This window comes from Polypterus senegalus, chromosome 6 (genome assembly GCF_016835505.1).
Source record: "Polypterus senegalus isolate Bchr_013 chromosome 6, ASM1683550v1, whole genome shotgun sequence".
NCBI classification, from domain to species: domain Eukaryota; kingdom Metazoa; phylum Chordata; class Cladistia; order Polypteriformes; family Polypteridae; genus Polypterus; species Polypterus senegalus.
In genome coordinates this window covers 164,250,453-164,268,162 of record NC_053159.1, presented here as the reverse complement: position 1 = coordinate 164,268,162, position 17,710 = coordinate 164,250,453, and the positions used below count along the sequence as shown (strand labels likewise).

At 40.1% G+C, this 17,710-nt stretch overlaps 1 protein-coding gene across 2 annotated transcripts in view; it reads left to right on the top strand.

Moving 5' to 3' along the window:
* pla2r1 (phospholipase A2 receptor 1) overlaps window positions 1-17,710 on the top strand; it is a 129,482-nt gene that overhangs the window by 30,647 nt on the left and 81,125 nt on the right. For both annotated transcript variants that reach the window (XR_005634155.1, XM_039757472.1), the window contains exons 10-11: window positions 4,607-4,719; window positions 4,971-5,140. Coding sequence is in view for 1 of the 2 variants with exons in the window: in XM_039757472.1 (XP_039613406.1) it covers window positions 4,607-4,719; window positions 4,971-5,140 (283 nt within the window). In the remaining variant the exon portion in view is untranslated. The remainder of the gene's footprint in view (window positions 1-4,606; window positions 4,720-4,970; window positions 5,141-17,710) is intronic.

Genomic DNA, 17,710 nt, shown 5'->3' with positions numbered 1-17,710 from the left:
TCATTAGATAGCTTTAAACCCCATTTTGGGATTGCTTCCTGGGTCGGGTAACCTTTTAGGTAAAGAGATCCCAGACAATTTTTTTTAACAATGTAACAATTCCTGGTATCACTGCATCTTGTGTGTTTAGTGACATTTAAAGTGTCAGGGATCTCATCTATTAAATTTATACATACAGAACAATGATGTGCCTTTCTGCTTAGGACCCTCTATCAATCTGGGTTTTTTTTTTTTTACCCCCTCTCAGACTTCCGTTGGATGTACTACTCTTACAAGGAAGCACCTTGATACTTTCCATTAAAAGAAGGAACCCCTAACTTCCTTCTAGTTGCCAGGAGGTCTTGCAGTCAAACATCCTTTCATGGAGCAAATATCCAACCATTTGCCTTATAATTTTTCACATTCCTGTTTAGGGGGACAGGCAACAGTAAATATCTACAGTGAGATTGTATATTTTGAATAGAACTTAATCTTCATCATATACTGACAACAAGTGGTCCTATGAAGAGTAAGGCGAAATAAACAAACTATAAACAACATGTATAAGAATATTCCCCAGAGTATTTTAAGAATAGTTATTTCCTTCATGCTTTGAGAACTTTTGATTTCTATTCTAAACAAGTTAAAAAATAAAACTTTCTGTAAGTTCTTAGTAGTTTCTTAATCTTTAACAAAATAGCTCCACATGAATACAATATTTAATTGGTCACAGTGTCTTATTCTCAATCATACCTGAAGACACCTTTAATCCCATCTAAGTAGTGTTTCTGTTCAGACATTCTTATCTATCATAGTTCTTCAGCTGTTCACATTTTTGACTCTCTACTGTAAATGCCACTTATTAGCTACAGATCTTCAGCATCCCTATTTCTGCATTCATGGTAGTTGTCCTTGTGAAAACTTAGGGACTTGTTTCAACTAAATGTTTAATATCCTTAGTCTGTTTAGATAAATGTTACACCACACGGTTTAGTACTCTTAAATGTCCTACTGTAAAATCAGCCTTACTAATCTTTATTTTCCAACACAGTGTATAGACTATTATGAATTCATAGTTTTGAAAGCTGTTGTCTGTTTCGGCTGTAAGGGTGACACAGTCCAGAGTGCTGACACCTCTACCATCTGGAATCCATGAATCTGGCATCCTGGGTTCAGATCTTGTGCCCTCACATAGACTGGGTGGAGTTTGCATGTTCTACACATATTTGTATGAATATTTCCTGTTGCCCCAGTTTTTCTTCCACATGTCCAAAGAACTGTGTGTGCTATATTAACTGACAATTCTAAATTGGCAATAGTGAGACATTGGGAGTCTTAAGTGTGTGAGTGGACCCTGCAATGGAGTCACACTTCATCCAGAGCTGTTTTCTGATCCCCAGCAAACTTTGATTGGATTAAAAAGGTTATGCTATATTTTTTGGATTACAGTAAGAAAATATGCATTAGTGATTTTATAACTTCTTTCAAAAACTCTACTTTTCCAGGAAGTTTAAGCATGTGTCTAAATTCAAATTTGCTGGATTAAAAATGTATATACTTGGGAAGAGTTCAGCAGTACATTTAATAGCTAATTTAGTCATATTGTTTAGGTGCAGTTAATGAATAAACAGAACATCAACCCTTTCTGTAAAATGTATATTCTAACAATTGGAAAACGGAGATTCAATTTTAACATTGTATGGATAAAAGAGACCTGACCTTTTGAAAACAGTAAATGCACCAGATTAAAGTCAAAGTAGTTATATTTTGTGATTGCAGCTAGTGCTTGTAATTTGTTTAGTGTCTCACTTTAACAAGCAACCACTTATAGAGTACAAATTAATTACACAGCATCTGTCCACTGCTAATCTATTTAAAATTCAGCCTTACTGACTGCAGTTTTACCAGTTCTTTTTCTAATGGCTATTAGGAAACAGAGAACATTATAAAACTAGATGTCCGCTTTAATAAACATATTAATATAAAATAAAAACTAGTAGATCTACTTCCCAACTGACAGGAAAACAGGACGTATCATCCCTATCTGGAAAGGGAAGGTTGATTGCCTGGATTGCGGCATCTACTTGGGGATAACACTGCTCTTGGTGCTTGGTAAGGTCCGTGCTAGGGTCATCCTCAATAGGATCCTTGATCACTTGCTCACCTACCAGCGACTGGAGCAGTCTGGTTTTATGCCTAAGAGGTCTACCATCGACCGCATCCTGGCACTGAGGGTTCTCATGGAGCACAAATGTGAATATCGACAGTGTTTATTTGTAGCCTTATGATGGTGCGGGTTGGCTTCATGCTCCTTCTTCATTTTTGGGAGCCTCTTGAACCCAACACCATCGATAACGTAACTGGATGAGCGTGGCAGATGAGGACAAAACATACATGAAGCAAGGGGATGGTGAAAGTGATCAAGTGCTTTTATTAAAATCAACAGTGTTCAAAAGTGCAGTAATATAAACGTCAACTAAGTAAATAATCCATAAAATGAAGGAGCCCAGTGGAGGTTAAAATCCAATAAATAAATCCAATAAAACGAGGTTAAAACAATGCGGTGCAGAAAGCTCATTGCAAATCTACAAGCCCTAGTGCCTTCCTTTAAAACTGATGCCTCCCCTGCTTATCCTATTCAGACCTTGTAGCACGGACAGACATCGACCAACAAGTTCAGACACCCATCTCATCCGGCCCATGTCCCTGCAGCCTATCCCATGGTGTCTGCAGGCAACCCGAGCCCTGCTCTGCCCGAACTGGTGCCAATCCTGGCTTCACCTAGCACAGGCACTCAATACTTCCACCAATGCCATTGGCTTCACATGGCAAAAGCACCACCAGAACAAAATGGTCGCCCCTGCTCCCAAAATGTTGAATAGGAGTGACCCAATGGCCATATGTTCCTCTTAAGGCTTCACTCCCATCCATCATCTTCCGTTTATTACACCGGCTTGTTTTCTCTCTCTCCTGCCTGCTTCCTCTCCCCTCCTTTAACCTCCACTCTCTTTTCTTCATTTTTTTCTTTTTCCCTCTCTTGTGCTGGCTCCTTCTTATAATGCTGTGTGGGCGCAGCGTCTCAATCACGCACTGCAAGAAGCCGATGAAGCAATTGAGAAAGACCGAACCTTTCACGTGCAGGTGCATCTCACCCCAATTATTCCACCAACTCCCAGCAGCTGTGTGAGCACACCCACAGAGAATAAGCCAGTCAATTAAGTATTTATTAAAATGGCCATTCTTTCAGAGCCGCGGATCCGCTATATCACAAGCCTTTGTCAATTTTTGTAAAGTGTTTGACTCAGTTGATCGAGTTGCCCTGTGGGACATCCTGAGATTTAGTGGGATCCCCTCAAAGTTGCTGGATGTCAAGGCTGGCCTGTACTCTGGTTCTGTGAGTGCTGTGAAGAGTGGAGGCGGAACCTCTGTGTTTTTCCCAGTTGATTCTGGGATTCACCAGTGGTGTTTTCTTACTTCTATTCTGTTCAGTGCTTGCATGGACTGGGTGTTGGGCAAGGTCGTGGGGAACAGCTGCTGTGGGGCATCTGTTAGTGAAGAGATATTCGCTCATCTTGACTTTTCTGATGATGATGTGATGTCCACGGAGTCACTGGAGGCACTAATCAGGGCTCTCGAGAGACTGAGCAAGGAGTCTGAGTGTCTTAGCTGGTGAGTGTCCTAGATAAAAAGCAAGATCCAGGCCTTTAATGAACTCTTGGACACAGCCATCAGCAGTGTGTCTGTCTGCAGAAAGAGTGTCGACCTTGTTGAGAGGTTTACTTACCTTGGCAGTGACATTCATGTCTATGATTATTTCTATGAAGTCAGTTGACGGATTGGGAGAGCATGGGGGTCATGAGGTCACTAGAAAGGGTGTGTGGTGCTTCCGTCTTGAGAGTCCTGATGCTTCCTGTTTTGCTATATGATTGCGAGACATGGATGCTATCCAGTGACTTGAGATGAAGACTGGACTCCTTTGGTACTGTGTCTCTTTGGAGAATCCTTGGGTACAGCTGGTTTGACTTTGTGTCGAATGAGCTATTGCTCATGGAGTCCCAAATGAGGCACATTACCTGCATTATCAGGGAGTGTCAGTTATGGCACTACGGACATGTGGTGCGATTCCCCGAGGGTGATCCGACTTGCAGGATCCTCATTGTTGAGGACTTGAGCGGCTGGACCAGGCCAAGGGGATGCCAACGTAACACCTGGCTGTGACAGATAGTTAGTCATTTTCTGAGGGTGGGACTGGGCCATGTGTCTGCCTGGGGGGAGGCCAACTGGGTTCCCAACCTGTTTCGTCGTGTGATGGGGTGCGGCAACACACTGTATCAATGCATGCTTCCCAACCTGACCTAACTTGACCTGATCTACTTCTTTGCTCTTATTGTGTGATAATTAATGAATTCAGTATTTTTTGTGATTTGTGTTTTTTTTTTATTAACATTTAATTGAAGTCTGATGTGATTATTCTATAGTCCTCTTGGCCTTATGTATAATTAAAAGTAAGCTTGAACAGTGTTTGAGCAATTTTTGAACTTGTGATGCAATCACTCAGGTGCAGAGGTTGAACAGTAATGTAACATCTTTATGGTAGTTTATTAAGTCTGTTTTTATTGGTTTTCAGGGTTGGAAACGGAAAGGTAACTATTGTTACAGGATTACAAACTACCTTCAAAGCTATGAAGAAGCTTCTAAGGGCTATTACTGTAACTCACCCCTTGTGACTGTGGAAAATAGGTAATAATGTTGTGTTTGACTGGGCTATGTTATTTTCATGCTGTTTTGACAAGTTTCACCGTTTGCAAACTAATGATATGCAATAACAGGTCAATGTTTCTGTATTGTGAAAGCTTTTTTCCCACAGCTAAAATTCTATAAAGTAAAAAAAAAAAACAAACAAAAAAACTTTGTTTAAATATTTGGAACAAGGTTGAATATACAGTACATTAAAGATTACAGATTAAAAAGTTAACCGTTTTTTATTTCAGGTATGAACAAGCTTTCATTAACAGTCTCATAAATAACCTGAAAAAAAGTGAAAATCTTTACTTCTGGATAGCTCTACAGGACCAAAACAGGACAGGAGAGTACAGCTGGTTGTCTTCAGAAGGAGCTTCTCAACCTGTTTTGTATACAAATTGGAATAAGAATCAGCCAGGTCTGGAGTGTGTATTTTCTTAATGCATCTAATTGCTACTGCATGCTTCATACATGTTTTAAGAAATATTTCAATTTATGTACTGAATAACACAAAAATACATTTTTACTGTAATTTAATAACAAACAAATGGAAACGCGTGTGTACAATTATAAAATGTGCCTGGCATCTGTCTCATTTTACATAATACATAGAAATCAAGTAATTCTAGTAGAACTTATAGATCTTAGGTTTTGAAAAAGGTGGGTTAAATAGAGGAGGTAATTTTTCATTCTTCTCCAAGCAGTACAAAACTGGACATTGAATTGTCATTCAGCAGATCTGCAGCGTTTGTCATGTATTAAAATATAATTGTTGGAACAACTATTTTTTTTTCCACAGTGTATGTCAGCATGGGTTTTCCTTACACATTACAAAGACTTTGTTTAGGTAAAGTGTTTAATTTAAATTGTCTGTGTGAGGATTTTGGAACATGTGAATGTGTCCTGCAATGGGCTGAATTTAGTTCTTGTCTTGTACCCAATAAAGCAAAGGATAATTGGTGGCACAGAACTGGTCTGCTTTGAGTGAGCGTAGATGTGTAAATTAGCATGCAGGGTTATTTTCTGCCTGAATAAAAGCTATCTTCTCCATCTCTAAACTAAATAGAAAGGTTGCAAAATGAGTGGATATTCAGATACATTTTAAAAGATTTTTCAGTTGCCTTGTCTTTTGCATCTGACTGTGCTAGACTTTTGGGCTATAAAGAATATAAATTTAAATTGAGTATTTTCTCAGTATGACTGGTATGGCTATTGTACTGTTAAGTGTATTAAATTTTAAATGGGATTAATATTTCAAAACAAAATAATGGTGGCTTTTGAAATATTTAGAACTGCTACAGAGACAACCTTTTTAATAGCAAGTGGAAAAGGAGTAGTTCTACAGCTTTGGCAAAAATCCAACAGTTTACTGGGCCTTTTCAGTAGTTTGTGAATCATGGTAAAATACAAAACAAGGGCATTAATGGGCTGCACTAAATAGCCCCAGGTTAGACCACTGTGCAGCTGTTAATGTCTTTGACTTGTTATGTGAGGGCAAAGAAAAAAGATAATGTAGTCACCTTTGTGTTTTCACTCTTCTTTGAAGTATGTGTGTGTACTTGCTTAAAATCATGATTGCCAATTGCACTTAATGTCCCAGTGCACTCCAGTTGATTTTTTTCTATATTTTTTGCAGTCAATGACTGTTAACACTACATGTATCTTAAAATGATTCCTTTGTTTACATTTGATATATGTGTTTAGTTTATAACAATTTCTGTTTTACAAAAATTCAGACAGTTTTCTTGACAAGTGTGAAGTTTGGTAGTAACTTGTGTTTTGCTTTTGCATAGTGTTGGGAAAAAGTAGTCTTTGTGAGATTCACAGTGTTACTGCATATTTGTCACATTTAACACAGTTTTCAGTTTGGAGTCAAAACCATCCATCCTTCCATAATCAAATTTGTATTCCAAACCAAATATCACTGGCAACTATACAACCTAGACCAGTGACTTGGCTAAATTGAGGACTCTCTAGATAATAACAAGCCATACCCCTTACAAACAGTCTTTTTCCCCTACTGATGAAGTAACAGGCAATGCAAATCAGTGTGTAAATTAGGTGCAGATGTTTTGAAATGTGCAACTAATATATACATATATAAAAGGACAGACAGAGACTCAATAATATATATATATATATATATATATATATATATATATATATATATATATATATACACACAATTCCCCACTATACCACAGACACCAGTGAAAGACGCTATATATACAGTATATACTAGCAAAATAACCGCGCTTCGCAACAGAGAAGTATTGTGTTAAAGAAGTAATAAAAAAGAAAAGGAAACATTTTAATAATAACGTAACATGATTGATTTCTGTAATGCATCTAATTTTGCTTGCTTTTCAATGTCATAAAGCTGTTGAATTTTACTTGAAATACTACTAACTGTAGCACATTTTCTAACCCCCTATCTTCCACCACTGTTAGTGGTCTACAGTCCAAAGCAATGTATTTTGCGAGAGAATTTGTAAGTTTGACCGATGTTGACTTACTAATTTTGGTCCTGAAGCCAGTCATTTCATCAGGTTTGGGCTGCCGACACCTTTTGTTGGTACTCGAACCCGTACTGCTAGTGCTAACAGCATACACAGTTTCTGTGCTCGCTGTAACATGTTTTGCATTTAGATGGAACCGTAAGTTTGAAGTGCCTCGGTGGTATGCAAACTCATTTTTGCACAGTTTGCACCAAACCACACTTTTATCAAGGCTTTCGTCAGGTAGTCTTTTGAAATGAAATTTCAGTGCTAGCAACGCGCTTTCTTCCGACTCTTACATTTTTGTAGCTCTGATGGAAATCAGGAAATCATGCATTGACAAAAGTTACCCTTTGCTTGGAATGCAAAGTGTGATTAAATGCGTTATTTTTTAACGCATAATGGAGTACATGCATCGAAGCTTCTCAGCTGTGTTTGTGCTAAGAAAAGGAAACATTTTAAAAATAACATAACATGATTGTCAGTGTAATAGTCTTGTGACCGTTATGAGTGTTGCTGTCATCAAGGATTTGATTAGCATTATTTCTTTCAATCAGGTTCGTATTTGGAGGACGTGTTGTGTTCATGTTTATTCCGTGTTTGTCAACCATTGTAAAGATAACAGTTTTCATTCATCGAAGTGTTCACCACCCAAATCGGAACTCGTGAATGTAAGATGTTCAACAGGCATTCCCGGTAGTAAGTTGTGGAAATTGCCTGTGAATATTTAGCGGTAGCGTGTGTATGAACTTAATTTAATCTTTTGCAGTCCTGCAAAGTCAGTTGACGCGAGCCGCTCGGAGTACATGCATCGAAGCTTTTCAGCTGTGATCGTACGATCTCACAATGTCCACGACTTTAATTTAATGTTAGCTAAGACCCGGCACTTCAAAGTTTCTTGCTACAGCAAATTTAACTCCGCAACAAAGTGATCCAAAGTCTCGTTTATACCTCGTGTCTTCTCATTAAACTTGTATCTCGCGAATACCATACTCGTCGTAGGCATGACAAACGGCAGCGGGAGTGTGTCTATAAACTTAATTTAAACTTACGGTTCACACCGTGCTTTGTTTCCGCAGTTGTGTAATTCAGTTTTTGTTCAGCACTTTTTTGGAACTGTTGCTTTTTGTCTGTGCACTGCGTCAGTTCACGTGAGCCTGCTCGGTGTACATGCATCGAAGGTTCCCAGCTGTGCTAGTGCCATCTCGTGCGATGTCCACGGCTGTATTTAATGTTAGCTAAGACCTGGCACTTAAAAGTTTCTCACGCAGTTTCGCTGAGTTTGTGCCAAACACCACCCTGACCATCTCATCTTCGTCTGCATAAGCACAGTCCTTCACCCATGAATATTTAGCAGCAGTGTTTCTATTGGATTGCCGCTGACGGACGGCCTTATATGGGCAGGCTCTAAATTACGTGGGAGGCGTAACTCCACCTCCCACGGCCATCGAGCAGAAGTCTATTATAGTATATGGACGAAAAAATAGGTTCCAGTTATGACCGTTACGCGTAGAATTTCGAAATGAAACCTGCCCAACTTTTGTAAGTAAGCTGTAAGGAATGAGCCTGCCAAATTTCAGCCTTCTACCTACCGGGAAGTTGGAGAATTAGTGACATTGGAAAGTTCAATATGGCAGCTGACAGTGGCGTCATACCACCGAAATAAGTACGTACATTGGTTTCGGTTAGCGCAGGGAAGCCGCCTACCAAATTTTGTGAAGATGGGGCCATGAATAAGAAAGTTCAACATGGCGGACGTTGTTGACCGTTATGACCGTTACGTGTAGAATTTCGAAATGAAACCTGCTTAACTTTTGTAATGAAGCTGTAAGGAATGAGCCTGCCAAATTTCAGCCTTCTACCTACACGGGAAGTTGGAGAATTAGTGATGAGTCAGTGAGTGAGTGAGTCAGTCAGTGAGGGCTTTGCCTTTTATTAGTATACTAGCAAAATACCCGCGCCTCGCAGCGGAGAAGTAGTGTGTTAAAGAAGTAATGAAAAAGTAAAGGAAACATTTTAATAATAATGTAACATGATTGACATTGTCATGAGTGTTGCTGTCATATATATGCCTGCCCAAATAAGTCACCCTCGCTTCGCTCTTACTTTTTTACCGTTCATTTAATCATGGCTAGTGGCGCAAAAATTATAAAATGGAAGGAGGATTACACTGAGTATGGCTTTACCAAAACAATTATTGATGGCGAATCGATTATTCATAAAACTTGAATTGGTGATCTGTTTTTCTGTGTTAACCTTATATTTTTTCATACTTCTTCTCAAACCAAGGTGGTGCGAGGGTAAAATGAATCGGGATGCGCTGATCAAAGTAATCGGTGTACCAGGAAATCATGCATTGACAAAAGTTCCCCTTGGTTGTAATGCAAAGTGTGATTAAATGCATTATTTTTTAACGTGTTATGGAGCACATGCATCGAAGCTTCTCAGCTGTGCTTGTGCTAAGAAAAGGAAAGATTTAAAAAAAAACGTAACACGATTGTCAATGTAACCTTTTGTAAGTAGTGCCTGGAGGATTTAGTGTGGAGAAACTCTAGAGACAGCGTGTGTATTAACTTGTGGATTTTTTTGTGAGTATTTGGTGGCAGTGTGACGAAGTTGCTTCGAAACGGCGTTAGCCGCGTAGCTCAGCTCAGAGCGAAATTAGGAAAATGGGAGGGGAGATGATGACGTGACTTCCCCATCCGCCTTAACTGTCAATCCCCCACAAACACAGTCTCTCGGAAGTTGCATAAGCACACCCCTTCACCTGCAATTTTAACTTAGTTACAAAGTGATCAAAACTGTCGTTTATATCCTGCATCCTCTCATTAAACTTGTATCCTGCATTACCCGTGGGCATGAGAAACGCCAGCGGCAGCCTGTCAATGAACTTAATTTAAAGTTTAGGTTTACACCTTGCTTTCTTTCCGAAGTAGCAGCACTCATGAATATGGTAGTATATGTCACTCGCTCGCTTCTTATTGTTTCGCTGCCTTCTCAATTATATAATGCATGTTTTCTTCAGTGCTTTTTGGAGGTCTTCCTGGCTTTCTACGCACTGCGTTGACAGTCAGTTCACGTGATTACGTGGGAGGCGTGACGATGTCACACAAACTCCGCCCCCCACGGCTTTCAAGCTCAACTCCATTACAGTAAATGGAGAAAAATACCTTCCAGTTATGACCATTACACGTAGAATTTCGAAATGAAACCTGCCCAACTTTTGTAAGTAAACTGTAAGGAATGAGCCTGCCAAATTTCAGCCTTCTACCCACACGGGAACTTGGAGAATTAGTAGTGAGTCAGTCAGTCAGTCAGTGAGGGCTTTGCCTTTTATTAGTATAGATATATTGTGGAGCCGACCTGGACACAGACAGGCGGACATGTTGTTCTTCACCACCACACATTTATTTTTTACAAAATATATACAATAAATGGTCACTCAGACCCAGAATAGTCCAAATAGTGCACAAACCCCAAACACACACAGTCCTGGTCACAATATGCCATTCTTCGGGCCGCCTCCACTCTCTCTTCTCTTGCCTTGTCCTGCCTCCACCCAACTCTAGCCTCGAATGAAGGGAGATTGCCCCTTTTATATATGACCCGGATGAGCTCCAGGTGCTTCTGACACTCCCCCATTGGCCACGCCCCAGCGTGGCAGAAGTGCCGGCTGTTCTCCCGGCAGCTCTCCGGGTGTTGTCCAAAGTCTTCCCCCCAGCACTTCCGCCACACCAGGGTAGGGCTTCCATGCCCTCAACCCATGGCCCCCAGAGCAACCAGGAAGGCGGCCCCCACGTGATCCAGGGTGGGCTTTGACCCTCTTCCGGTCCTTCATGGCGTCCCGGCCGAGTTGTTGCCCCTGGCATCCCTGACAGTATATTATATATATATATATATGTATATAATTTATCATGAACACACAAATATACAGTAATAAAAATAAAAAAAAATACAAAGCCCTCCCTTGCCCCTAAACAATAAATGAATAGAACACGAAGCACAGAACACAGATCAAAAACAAACTGCAATTGAAGTGGATGTAGTAGACTGAGTCCAAGGTTATGAAAGTCCTGAATTAAATGAAATACTAGCTGATATGGTATTTTGCTCCTACCTGAAAATAATTCAAAACGATCTCACAGTGTGAGTCCTCAGCAATGGTTCAATGAAATCCAAACCCCGGGGTTTCTCTGCACTGGATGACGTCATGATGTTCCGGATAGTGAAAAAGCAAACAATAAAGTTGCGCTATGAATGTAAGTGATAATTTGGAAAATGAATGCGAAAAATGACTTCTTTTTCCTCTTGATCTCCTTTCTCCTTTTCTCTCCTTGCTCCTTTCATTTAAATAACGAATAGGATATACTAGTCTGTCACTGCCTCCCTGCATCAACCTTCCCAGTTTGTTTTCTGGGAAGAACATTTATATATACACACATACAGTAGTAAACAGGACGATGTAAAAAAAAAACAAAAAAAAACGACTCAGCACAAAATAAAAAATATTTACAATTATGTAGCCCTGCTACATAGTTATTAAAATGTTTATGTAATTTGCAGTACCTAAAAATCAATGGAAATGCCTGATCATAATTAATAAGTGTTAACACTAGAATTACCAGAGCCTACGAAAAAACTCGTAATTCCGTCCCACCTTAAATCGCTTCTTAAATCCCTTCACACCTCTCCGCCAGCACCCTTTGTCTTCTTCTAAATGTGCTGATAAAGAGAAGCTAGAAGCAGCAGGATATTCCATCCCCCCACCAATTTAGAACGTGCCAAACTTCTCTCAGCTCATGCCTTGATTGAGTATCTGGGAGTGAAGTGGAGTTTTAGAGTGGAAGTAATAGATCGTTTTTTGGAACACACGCATTTCATGTCTGTTCCGTTTCTACAGTAATCTGTGTCAACACATTGTTAAAACAGAAACTTTTTTATATTCTAGTAGTAGATGACAAAATGTAGGCATAAACTATATAGTGTATGAAGCCTGAAGTCCAAATAGCAAAGAAACATTTTCACAAGAATAACACAATTGCGCTTTTATTCAAAAATATAACAGCAGAAACAAAAAGCCGCCTTAACATGCGACATTGACACCAGTTTATTGTAACTGCCTCCGTGGTTCAATAGACTCAGCCCCCGCTTGGGAATCAAGAGGTCACGAGTTCGATCCTGCGCCCCTCCATTTTGAGAAGTAAACTGCTCTTAGTCTTACTGTTTTAGTATAAAAGCATACATTTGATTTCAGTCTGTAACAGCCGGTGCAATTTATGATCCTTGTAAAGGTTAGCTTTTTTTTTTTTTTATTCACTTTTCATTCTCTCAGTCACGTTCAGAATCAATCCATACAACCCCATCTGACACGGCTGTTTTCACTAAAGACGCGCTATAGCTCTGCAGTGTACCACGATGCATACTAACGCCAAACAACCCCCCCGGGTTCTGACACACAAACGCTAGCGAAGCTGCCTTCTTCGTATCTCACCGTCACTTGATTTTCTTTTTATTCAGTTTTATTGAGTGTTCCTGCCAGTCCCCGCATGTTGCTGAATTCTGTTTCTTTTGTACTCCAGGACATGCAGAGGAAAGAATGGTAAAGAACAGTAACTTCGGCGCTATATGCAATCATCAGACACTCCCCATCTGCCCGTGTCGTTCAAACACAGGAACATACTGTATATTGGTGTAAAAGTATAACAAAAATGCACTTTTTCCATCGCCTTTTCCTGTAAGAAGCAATGTCTCTCTATGCTGTGGTTTCTATTACACACCTGAAAGAAAGAGACAATACATGTGAAAATATCCAGCATACAGCAACATGCGGGACTGGCAGGAACACTCAATAAAACTGAATAAAAAGAAACTCAAGTGACGGTGAGATACGAAGAAGGCAGCTTCGCCAGCATTTGTGTGTCAGAACCGGGGGGGGGCGTTAGTATGCATCGTGGTACAATGCAGAGCTATAGCGCGTCTGTATTCTGTTTCTTTTGTACTCCAGGGCACACCGTTGTTTTGTTATACTTTTCAATACTTTTTATACTGCTGAAACGGGCATGCTCAAAAAATACACGTGTAATGCCACGAAAAGTGCACGCAGACACTTCATTTCAAACAAAACAAGTGCACTTTTATTCAAAACTACCTGTATAACCGAAGAAAAAGAAAGCAAGTTACAGTAGGCGATTGATACGACAGCTTGCATGGTGCAATGCTAAGAAGTGCTGATTTTCATTCCGTGCTATATAAAATCATCACATTCAAATATTAACAGTTCCCACACACCCAAGGACCGTCCTTCCTACATTTACGACACGTGTACTTGTTGCCGTGTACACACCTCTCTGTGCTATGGTTTCTATTACACTGAATGAGCACCTGACACTGTACTTTCTTCCTGCATCAGAGAATTTCCAGTTCCTGCATAAATTCACACCGATCTGACGCTGTTCGTTTTCAAATAATATTGCATTAGTGCGATTATATTTTCACATATATTGTCTCTTTCTTTCAGGTGTGTAATAGAAACCACAGCATAGAGAGAGACATTGCTTCTTACAGGAAAAGGCGATGGAAAAAGTGCACTTGAATAAAAGTGCACTTTTGTTATACTTTTACACCAATATATGTTCCTGTGTTTGAACGACACGGGCAGATGGGGAGTGTCTGATGATTGCATATAGCGCCGAAGTTACTGGTCTTTACCATTCTTTCCTCTGCATGTCCTGGAGTACAAAAGAAACAGCATACAGCAACATGCGGGGACTGGCAGGAACACTCAATAAAACTGAATAAAAAGAAAATCAAGTGACGGTGAGATATGAAGAAGGCAGCTTAGCCAGCGTTTGTGTGTCAGAACCCGGGGTTGTTTGGCGTTAGTATGCATCGTGGTACACTGCAGAGCTATAGCGTCTTTAGTGAAAACAGCCGTGTCAGATGGGGTTGTATGGATTGATTCTGAACGCGACTGAGAGAATGAAAAGTGAATAAAAAAAAAAAAAGCTAACCTTTACAAGGATCATAAATTGCACCGGCTGTTACAGACTGAAATCAAATGTATGCTTTTATTCTAAAACAGTAAGACTAAGAGCAGTTTACTTCTCAAAACGGAGGGGCAGGATCAAACTCGTGACCTCTTGACTCCCAAGCGGGGGCTGAGTCTATTGAACCACGGAGGCAGTTACAATAAACTGGTGTCAATGTCGCATGTTAAAGGCGGCCTTTTGTTTCTGCAGTTATATTTTGAATAAAAGCGCAATTGTGTTATTCTTGTGAAAATGTTTCTTTGCTATTTGGACTTCAGGCTTCATACATTATATAGTTTATGCCTACATTTTGTCATCTACTACTAGAATATAAAAAAACGTTTCTGTTTTAACAATGTGTTGACACAGATTACTGTAGAAACTGAACAGACATGAAATGTGTGTGTTCCAAATAACGATCTATTATTTCCACTCTAAAACTCCACTTCACTCCCAGATACTCAATCAAGGCATGAGCTGAGAGAAGTTTGGCACGTTCTAAATTGGTGGGGGGATGGAATATCCGGCTGCTTCTAGCTTCTCTTTATCAGCACATTTAGAAGAAGACAAAGGACGCTGGCGGAGAGGTGTGAAGGGATTTAAGAAGCAGTTTAAGGTGGGACGGAATTACGAGTTTTTTCGTAGGCTCTGGTAATTCTAGTGTTAAGTTACCTTAGCTACTGCCAGGCATTTCCTGTAGGGGGGCTTTTTTGTAAGTGTAAGTTTTGTGCTTTTGAGAGTTGTGGAGAAATTGTGGCCTCTACTCTTAATAAAAGTCATTAAATTCAAATTTCTTTGGTATAAATTGTTCCAATACATTCATTTCAGTTAATCCACAGAGCAGGCGTTGCTGAACTAGTCACGAGATTAGAGACAGGTGATAAATTCAGGTGTAGCTTTAGCAGGGCAGCCCTGCATAATTTAGCTTGTTCTGATAATGTGAGCTACTCATTTTTATTGAAGCAACTGATCATTGCAGAATGCTAAAAGAAGCGGTAGTCCAGAAAAAGATTTGCATTCATGTGGAGAAACTGATGCACAGAAAGTCTGAACTAGACATGACTTTCAGCTACCTGTAGATGGGCAGCAATTAGCAACAAAGAGTTTTTGAAAGAAATGTGCAAGTCAGAAACAGATTTCAAAATTAATAATGGATGTAGTAGATAAAACAATATCTAACAGACTTGTGGCATTGTAGTAGATACAGTGCATCCGGTAAGTATTCACAGCTCATCACTTTTTCCACATTTTGTTATGTTACAGCCTTATTCCTAAATGGATTAAATTCATTTTTTTCCTCAGAATTCTACACACAACACCCCATAATGACAACGTGAAAAAGTTTACTTGAGGTTTTTGCAAATTTATTAAAAATAAAAAAACTGAGAAATCACATGTACATAAGTATTCCCAGCCTTTGCTCAATACTTTGTCGATGCACTTTTGGCAGCAATTACAGCCTCAAGTCTTTTTGACTATGATGCCACAAGCTTGGCACACCTATCCTTGGTCAGTTTCGCCCATTCCTCTTTGCAGCACCTCTAAAGCTCCATCAGGTTGGATGGGAAGCGTTGGTGCACAGCCATTTTAAGATTTTTCCAGAGATGTTCAATCAGATTCAAGTCTGGGCTCTGGCTGGGCCACTCAAGGACATTCACAGAGTTGTCGCAAAGCCATTCCTTTGATATCTTGGCTGTGTGCTTAGGGTCTTTGTCCTGCTGAAAGATGAACCGTCACCCCAGTCTGAGGTCAAGAGCGCTCTGGAGCAGGTTTTCATCCAGGATGTCTCTGTACATTGCTGCAGTCATCTTTCCCTTTATCCTGACTAGTCTCCCAGTTCCTGCCGCTGAAAAACATCCCCACAGCATGATGCTGCCACTGCCATGCTTCACTGTAGGGATGGTATTGGCCTGGTGATGAGCGGTGCCTGGTTTCCTCCAAAGCGTGGCGCCTGGCATTCACACCAAAGAGTTCAATCTTTGTCTCATCAGACCAGAGAATATTGTTTCTCATGGTCTGAGAGTCCTTCAGGTGCCTTTTGGCAAACTCCAGGCGGGCTACCATGTGCCTTTTACTAAGGAGTGTCTGGCCACTCTACCATACAGGCCTGATTGGTGGATTGCTGCAGAGATGGTTATCCTTCTGGAAGGTTCTCCTCTCTCCACAGAGGATCTGACAGAGTGACCATCGGGTTCTTGGTTACCTCTCTGACTAAGACCCTTCTCCCCTGATCACTCAGTTTAGATGACAGACCAGCTCTAGGAAGAGTCCTGGTGGTTTTAAACTTCTTCCACTTACGGATGATGGAGGCCACTGTGCTCATTGGGACCTTCAAAGCAGCAGAAATTTTTCTGTAACCTTCCCCAGATTTGTGCCTCGAGACAATCCTGTCTCAGAGGTCTACAGACAATTCCTTTGACTTCATGCTTGGTTTGTGCTCTGACATGAACTGTCAACTGTGGGACCTTATATAGACAGGTGTGTGCCTTTCCAAATCATGTCCAATCAACTGAATTTACCACAGGTGGACTCCAATTAAGCTGCAGAAACATCTCAAGGATGATCAGGGGAAACAGGATGCACCTGAGCTCAATTTGGAGCTTCATGGCAAAGGCTGTCAATACTTAAGTACATGTGATTTCTCAGTTCTTTTATTTTTAATAAATTTGCAAAAACTTCAAGTAAACTTTTTTCACATTGTCATTATGGGGTGTTGTGTGTAGAATTCTGAGGAAAAAAATGAATTTAATCCATTTTGGAATAAGGCTGTAACATAACAAAATGTGGAAAAAGTGATGCGCTGTGAATACTTTACGCATGCACTGTAGTTATATACAGTTGTAACAGCTCCTTTCAATGATAGCCCTTCTACATACTGCCTGAGAGGTAGGCATAGAAGTTGAGTGACATGAGATTTTCTTGAAGGAAGAGAGAAAGAAACCAAAAGACAGAAGAGAGCTTAACATATTTATGAAGAGCACAAATAGGTCAAGGGAGATTACATGGACGAGTGGAAATGGGGACTGAGGTAGTTATTAGGTGGTTGGATGGTAAGGTAGATCCAATATAAGGAAGGGAGTGAATAAGGAAATTTACAACCTATGGCTGCCATTTACTTCTAAACCATGATTTGTGAGATCCTTTTTAATTAGAAAAGTGGAAGTAGTTGAGTGACTGAAAAGAGAAGGTAGGAGTAGGCCTGGATGACATACTGAAAATGCACTGATACCAACAGTAAAAAGCTCACGTCCGTCTAATTTTTCTTATGTTGGTATGCTTGGTAAAAGCTCCTTCTTACTGTGTGCTTTCAGCAGCTCTCACTTAAAAAAAAAAACAAAAAACTACAGCATCCAGTCCCACTCACAATTTCCATTCACATGCTTCTGCCTCGTCTATCTGTCACTCTTCATTTAAAAAAATCGAGAGTTGTCTCCCTTAGATTTTCTCATATACTCAGATGTG